The sequence below is a fragment of the Sphaeroforma arctica genome (genome assembly GCF_001186125.1).
Source record: "Sphaeroforma arctica JP610 unplaced genomic scaffold supercont1.523, whole genome shotgun sequence".
Lineage (NCBI taxonomy): Eukaryota > Ichthyosporea > Ichthyophonida > Sphaeroforma > Sphaeroforma arctica.
In genome coordinates, this window is record NW_014040035.1 from 45914 (window position 1) to 54732 (window position 8819).

Sequence of the window (8819 nt, forward strand, 5' to 3'; positions counted from 1 at the left end):
ATCATTGCTGGGAAGTTTATTGGGCATTTATGACAAGAGATGGGGATTGAGGCCTGAAGAGTTGGAAGACCCGGACCCCGCCGGGGGTGCCCCAGCCAGTGCAAAGTAAGGCCGAGGACAGGGTTAGAACAATCAGAGTCTTGGCCTCTCAGAGGTCATTTGTCATGACGTTGTTGCCCACCGTCATAATATAGTCCAATGAATTTCAAGGCTCGTAATATTACGTTATTTATAGAACCAAACAGCTATATATCCTTTTTTATTTTAAAAACAAATAAATATAATCATCAATGACATACGAAGTACACAATGATGCACACAGGATATGCTAGTCTACTACATAGTACACAGAATATAGACAGTCAAATTGCTGATATTAGTGAATACAATTTAGAAATTCTACAAGAAGCGAATCTGTCACACCAATATTATTATTATTACTATATACTGAAAGCACTTCCTCATCATTAACAAAGTTAAAATCTAGAGTTACAGTGTATAACTACCCGCTATTGTAACAAGAGCGAAAAAAACACAGTATTGCTGTATATACGTCGGTGTCTGCGTCAGCCATTCGTATTCGTATAGTCGAGATCTACTTTAGTGTAATCAATCTTGCTTCTTCCACAGTTGTACACGTGTTACACTTTTACTAATTGTTATATCGTACTGCATAAATAGTTTATATTGTTGACGATGTCCAGCACGGATATTTCTAATATGGACGATACCAGCACCCTTGATGCGCCTCGTCAGGCAACATGGCTGGATTTCGTAATAGTGATTGGCACTGTTATATTCCTTGCCTTTCTCCTTGTGAATCTGCTGTCAATGATCTGGAACTACATAAAGCTTAGAAAAGAGATCAAGAAGTCATATAAACGAGCCAAAGCGAGTAGGATACGCGCTGAAAAGCGAGCGATAGCCCGAGCCGGCAAAGCGGAGGAAGATAAAAAGAACGGTTCGACGAGAGAGCTGAAGTCAACTGAAGCATTCTTAGCTCTGAGTGTGACTGACGATCCCAGCAGTGTCTTCACTAGTGCGTCAGCACCAGCTGAGGAGACGGGAAAGAGTGCGAGAGTGCTATGTCCAAACTGCAATGACGATATTCTGGAAAGTCGGGTGAATGCACACCTAGACAGGTGTCTGGCTAGAAATTCAGATACTATTGTGTAGCTCTGGCTATGAGATGGGGCGTTGTAGTTCACAGTGCTACACACATCGTTGCGAACGGCATAGGAGTTACGAACTTGAAGTAATTTACTTCACTTGCTATACCAGCCCTTGGATGTTTGATGCCACTTAAGAGCGTACATGTCATCGATTTTCGATAGTACCGATCGCGTGCACGAATCGTAGACTTGAATGTCAATGTGAAGTATACAGAGGGAATCATGGGTGATGCAACATATGCGTAGACTAAACGCAACATTTCCCCATGCAGCGACCAGTTGTACTGTGTACCAGGGGGCATGCGAGAAGCGATTGTTAATCGGCGGAACAATCTTTGTTTTAGTGGACATGTGCGAAGATATTCAAAATTGCAAATAAGGTGCACGGGAAGGGAGACGAGCACTTGGAAGGCACCTCTGCGTTGCTCGATTATGTTATCGACATAATGGTATCCTTCCGTTCTATGGGTCCGACGCACACTCTAATTCACTGCGGTAGCCAGCTTACGGCACCGTTTTGAGCGTAAGAGATACGTCCGTGAGATAAGAGTTTTAGCACAACTTGAGGTTACCAAGGCTCGCCAGATTCGGGTAATCAGGGACCCAACATCCTATACTTATCTCTTCCACATACAGACAACAATCGGATACACCAACATACTTCAGACTGAATAAAATACAGTCATCATCGTTTGTGGTTATAGTGTCATTGCGGATCATTTGAACGTTTGGTATATGTCTGACGTTGTCTCGGGCTACTGCAAGCAAGACGAGATTTGATTGCGCCACATCATACTTGAACTTCAAGTGGCAAGCATGTTTGTGTTTTTAACGGGTTCTTCTCCCCAATTGTTGCGCACCAATTTCATCTGAACAATAATATTGCATGCCCGGACTCCTAACATATATTTAGCTTTCAGCGTCATATAAAAATATTTCAAACACCATCGAGCAATGAGTATAAATATAGTCTATCTCCGGCCATGGGTATGATCGTTTTGAAGAAACAGCCTAGAAAAGACTCAATTGGTGCACACAATCTCAAGTCATTGTCTGCTAGCAGACTATGGAGGTCAGAAATGATGTTTAGCAAAGCCTGAAGTAAAATCTAATGGATAAGGGCAATTATTGATTGCAAGTGTATAGTAGTGGAATTTATTCGACATTCGGATTTAAGTCGATACCGGATAGACTAGCTTCGTTTGCGCGAATTCAGATCGGAGTGAATTCCAGGAACACATCCCAAATATTGAAAATAAGAGGCATCATATATATATGTGTACGTACATATGCAATTGGAAAAGTATCACACATTCAACTATGAAGCGAATGCATACATCTATGCGTACAAACATATATACAGAATTAAATAGATATGTAAGAATGTATACACACATACATATGTGTACACACACGTATATATATATACACATACACACACACACACACACACATATATATATATATGCATATATGTATATATATTTATATATATATATAAATATAAACACACACATACACACACACATTTATATATACATACATACATACACACACACACACACACACACATATATATATATATATATATTTATTTATAATATAACACACACACACACACACACACACACACATATATATAAATACGATTACATATATACACACATACATGCATACATACATATATATATACACACACACACACATATATAAATATATATATACATACACAAACACACACAGATAGACGCATATATACATATATATGTATAGCTTTATATATATATATATATATATATATATAATATATATATGGATATATATATATTTAATATATACAATATATATATATATATATATATAAATACATTGAACATAATATATATATATATATATACATTGAACATAGTATATATATATACATTGAACATAGTATATATATATATATATATATATATATATATATTTATAATATATATATATATATATATATATATATATATAATATATATATATATATATATATATATATATATATATGTCAGATCATACTAAAATGTAAGATTTAAGAACAGTCGTTCGCTTCCCATAGGTATTCTGTTACATTATTAGATTATCATTTGAACGTGTCCAATCAAACTAAGCTAAAAGACGGAGCGGCGAAGTCTCAACCAAGCAAAGTGTCCACTAACACTGATCATACTAGGCCAACCAACTGTTAGAATTCGCTTGTTTGTTCTTAATCAGCAGATCTCCGAATCTACATCCCAAATGAATTCACGAAGTCCTATTCGTAAGTTATACTTTGCAGTATTGCGTGCACATTACTGTGTAAACACACGGCAATCTCTAATAGATCGTCAGACAGCGCTGATCGCTCCACACCGGTTGGCAGCTGCTCATGTGACGTAATTATACTTCAACTACTGGAAGTTGTTACCGAGAGTAGTGCAGAACGCTGCACCACACACCGGTGGTATATATCGCTACAACATCCCGTACATGCAGGTATACATTTTGAGTACTCAACTTTATATTTATACATATGCTTTTAAAATACGCAGGTGTACATACACTGTACTGAGTCACGAGTATGTAAAAATAAAAACATGAGTCGCGACTGATGAGGCGGAGGCCCGCGGGAGCCCTGAGCATTAACTGGTTTAAAATGCCGGGTGGCCCAGTTGTGTATACATAAATTATAATGTTTTTGGCGCGGAATAAATACTAATACCAGCACTGAGCGTCTGAGAGACTGAGGCTCTGGCCTCTGAGCCTCTGAGCACGGCGTTCTATTCAAGTGATAGTGACAAGTGACAAGTGACAATTGACAAGTGACACCCCTCGGGCCCTCTCTTAAAGTCGTAGTAGAGGGAGAACTTTTGTCTTTGACTCGTCTGAGACGAGTCTGTCCCCACAACAGTTTATGTGGATCACAGCGAAGCGATGGATACCGATTGCGATTCAATTCAGAAGCCTTCATCTGAGATGCGTAGTGTATCCAAAAAGCACAAGCACATTACCAATAAATTCTGAAGAAAGATAGCTCTGTAGCGCAAGTATGGCATCAGGCACAAGATCCAAGAAATTGAATCATTTCGTCATAGAAAAGAGCAACGTACTTCTCCTGGGCATGGGATTTGTCTCTGAACAGATTTGCAACGAACAAACCGGCACTACAAATCCTTATGTCAGAGATACGAGGAGAGCGAGGGCGATAGAAGATATAGGTGAGTGTATGCACACACATACATATAAATACATGCTTGCACACACATACCAGCTTACACGTGCATACACGTGTACACACACGCGCAAACACACATGTGCACACACGCACACACATGTGCGTCTCTGAATATGTAGTTATTTAGTTATGTATGCAGGCATGTTCACTACACACCAATTTACATATATTACACGGAAAATGAGATATTTATGGTGTTTTGTCTTTCTATGTCTATCTCCCAAATACGCTGGATATATGTATACAGCCGCGCTTACCATAATGGGAAAGCCTTTAACAGTCATTGTTGTGTCTGTAGTTTATTTGGTGCTTATATACGGTACGCCCATATAACGAATGCGAGCCCACCTGAGACAAGAACATTCGCTGCATGCAATGAATAAGATATACTATTCTTTGCATATTGGCAAGCATCCGACTGTAAAACACAAAGAAAGGGCCTACATTTTAATTCTTTACAGGCTCTGTGAGCGTCTTTTGCAAGTACTTAAGTGTTGTGCCATGATTATACACGTACATACACAGGGTAGTATCGAAGAACCTAGAATCCTACCCAAACATCATACTCTTATACCTCCTTAATGATACACGACGACCTATTTCCTTCCCATACTTATTCTAGTTCTACAGGCTATCACGTACACACCATACACCTGCAGGTATATCAGAAGATATCATATCTGTAGATATAACACCACGACTAAGCTTGCTCACATACAACGTTATGCATCTATCCTGGTACTACAGGGTATCACGTGTACACAATAAACATACTTAGTAGATATAACACTATGACTAACCTCGTTCACATTCAACGTCATGTATATGTCCTGGCTCTACAGACTATCACGTGCACACAATAAACAAACAGAGTAGATGTAATACCATGACTAACCTCGTTGACATACAAACGTCATGTATCTATTCTGGCTCTACAGGTTATCACGTGCATACAATAAATATGCAGCTGGAACAGAAGGATAGTGCTGGCTTCCCAGACCATCCCAGGCACATCCAGCTCACTTGGTCGAGGGGGGCGCGTGCAGTGAAGCAAAACTTGGCGCAGTTTCCTGAGGGTGAGAAATTCAAGTACATTCTGTTGGACTATTTTAGGTAAGTCCGATATTTGAAGCGCGTCCCCCCAAGAACCATTGTAATTTCCATTCCAGTGGACGGGAATTCCGTATACACTCTATGAGACTAGTTTAGGTATGTGAGATACGCCCACAGCACGCACGTAACCTGATTTGTTGAAATTTCAGAAGAGTCGCGTGGAGCATCATGGTTTTAAACTTTGATAATGGACGTTGTTTTAAAATACTTCTTGGCTGGCTCTTGCACATATTGGTTCTTACTCTCATTTATTGGGTTGTCAAGTGATGCATGCCTTTTTATGTTATTGCCTCTTGGCATATATCACTAAAAACCAAGAGCTGCCCCTTTGGCAAACCATCGCCTTGAGTGCCGTTTACTGCACATCCTCGCAACCTTGCCGTACGCTATACCGTCCGTGTACTATGTGTCTACTACTGTAGATCTGTATACCAGGTTCTGTAGCATCCTTGACAGATACGTATGACCTTGGTATGGTGCAGCTGCCTTTAAAATCTCATCAACTGACCCAGGTCCACTTGGCACGACTCCCGCAGATTCCCATCAGACTACATGAGGCGCGCATACACAACAAACTTCTTCAAAAGCTTCATCCTGGAGGGTCTCCGTGATCACGTAAGTTCATTAACTTGTAGGTCTAATCAGAAGTCAAGCACGTGTACCGTCACGAGAATGCATACGCCTGTTATAATTTCGCGCCGTGATGTAACAACCAACTACCCGAGCTTTTAATATGTGTTGATGAGCACACTCTATCGAATGGTACCTGTTTGGGAATACGTTTGTTAAATTGTGAGTGACTGATCGCCTTCACAACACACCTGCGGCACCTCTCGGGGGTAGAAAATACGAGTGTGTGTTTACATAGCAGCTTAACACACAACCCGTGTGCGCATACGCCCATAGACAGTCAGCACTTCTAGTGCGACACCGAAAACGTTTTGTAAGGGCATACGCGAGATTGGCAATGAAGTTTAGACCAGTATAATTTTGTCCAGATCTGCGCTGGTGTTCCCGATGTATATAATAGGCGTCAGTACGGCGGCGTGTGATGAATATATACTATACCACAGACCCGACTGTATATCTTTAATTGCTTGGGATAATTTGGTGTAGATACTCTCAGCGCGTGGTTGCCAGCTACAGCTATGGATCTACATGATTGTTGTCTGTGAATGTACAGATATATTTTCATACACATCCATGCCTTGGTTGTTTATACGTAGTATTGAACTTTGTATACATAACCAAATACCCTTTTCACACACTTACACACGTGTATTAGTACGAGTGAGAGACCCACGCACACGTTTATATATGTATGCGTGTGTGCTCGATCATTCATGCAGCAATCACCCACCACTGCTGACGTCCATCTTTTTATTGAACGACAGGATTTTCTGACGGAGGATTTCCAAGTCATCGCACCAAACAGTGAAGCCATCGTTGTTGCGTTGAATGAGAGTATGTCACATTACTATATAGAACGTATCGACGATAGCGATAATCCACTTTGGGTTGGTACCGAAAATCTATATGTGAGTGGGTACCGAGACGAAGGCAAATACACAAATACGGATCAGCTTAGTGTGGATCTGGGCTATCTAGATCAAAAGTATCACTTTGTTAGGATGACGCCGCTTGCAACTTCTGGTAAAAAACGATAATAATAAAAATCTCAAAAAAAATCATTGTCAAAGATTTTTATAGCAATTGCTGCATGCGATTTTTGTAGCTATGGCCACGGATTGTACACGTGGCTTCTTTCCGTCTGTGTTTGTGTGTCATCTTCAAATTGAGTAGCGCTGTTGAATGTCTGCACTGTTTTTGTACTCACCAAATACAAGCAGGCATTAAGTAGGTAATCAGACTTAGAAATACTAGTTTGCATATAATACTAAAGGATAGTTGTACATACATGAACTCTCCATGTTTTCCGAACTTCTGCTTGGGATTTTTAACTACCACTCCAAAGTTTGTTTGAGGTATTTTACATAGCCTTCTGAATCATACATATGTATTTCAAGAGCGAGTAGTTACTATTTTGGTTTACAACTCTCGATTAAGTCAAGAAAATGTAGATTAACTCATTTTTGAAGATCACCTTGACGCCTTTGGTCTTCCAACCTAGCCTCTCTCTGCAATGCAATCGGTTATATGCCTTTAGGTTTCCTGCGTTATATGTCAGGCCAACACATGCTACTCGCAAGGGAGTTGCTAGAATTTAATGGATTCAATCGAACAGCTATAATGTATTTATTTCTAACGCGAGCTAAAACCATCGGTGGATTGAGAAACATATGACTAGATAAGTCCATACTACACACTATTTACATAACACACCAATAGCGTACTACTTACTACATAAACAGTGATAACTCTTGGCCTTCTGGATTAGGTCTCGAGCGGAACTCAGGTTTCTCTCTGCGACTCGAACATATTGCACAAACCTTCTACTGGTGTAGAACATAGTCTTCTGAAAAAAGGAAATGTATGTTCAATATTCAGAAGGTTATGTATAGGACCATGAGTGAGGTGGATCGATACATAGCCAACTGGCAACAAGATAATAGTCGATTACCTCGATAACAAGGCCCAACGATAGAAAACCAAAAAGCCCGCCAATAAGTAGGGTTCCAAGTTCTCAATTTTCATTGGCGGCAGATTTTATAATGCCATAGATTCAGGCATGAAACAAATACAAACAAATGATCGCTCTCATGAATTCATCGTGGTGTGTATTATTATTTTCGTCTTTTTGGGGTGATCACCTTCAAACCTCTGTAGCATATATAAGCTTTACAGTGAATAAAATGAAAGCCGCAGCTATTCAAATACCTCGAGTGCCTGGGTTAAGTAAATTTTCGATAATCGTGTAGAATATAGGGCAGTGTTGATCAATAGGTTTACAGAACACACTACATCCGGACTACCGAGATAAATTTGACCTGTGTGTCGAGATTGCAACCTGACGTCATGTCGGAACTGAGTGAGTATGAGAAGAAACGCAACAAGATTATACAGGAGAACCGGGATATGTATGTAGTACAGGCTATTTAGCTATGCTGAGTGGTTGTTAATCAAATGTTTATGCAAGCGGTTGTTCTGAATTCACAGTGTCTTGTTACATACGCATGTAGTACTTTTCCTTGGTATATCTGTTTGTGCATATTTTTATATATTGTGCCGAAGTATATATTTCCACATGCGTGTTTTACGCTATTTGAAGATTATATCCCTCGAAGATATATTCATACACACACACACACACACACACACACACACAC

General features: G+C 39.7%; 2 protein-coding genes across 2 annotated transcripts; both read left to right on the forward strand.

Moving 5' to 3' along the window:
* Positions 1 to 317: 317 nt before the first annotated feature.
* Positions 318 to 2115, forward strand: SARC_06962 (hypothetical protein). The gene has a single exon (XM_014299113.1). The coding sequence runs from the start codon at positions 697 to 699 to the stop codon at positions 1174 to 1176; it is 480 nt and encodes a 159-aa protein (XP_014154588.1). The 5' UTR covers positions 318 to 696; the 3' UTR covers positions 1177 to 2115.
* A 1957-nt stretch (positions 2116 to 4072) lies between these two features.
* SARC_06963 (hypothetical protein) lies at positions 4073 to 7211 on the forward strand. The gene is made up of 4 exons (XM_014299114.1): positions 4073 to 4402; positions 5358 to 5532; positions 6069 to 6147; positions 6927 to 7211. The coding sequence occupies exons 1-4, from the start codon at positions 4234 to 4236 to the stop codon at positions 7197 to 7199; spliced, it is 696 nt and encodes a 231-aa protein (XP_014154589.1). The 5' UTR covers positions 4073 to 4233; the 3' UTR covers positions 7200 to 7211.
* The last annotated feature ends 1608 nt before the right edge of the window (positions 7212 to 8819 follow it).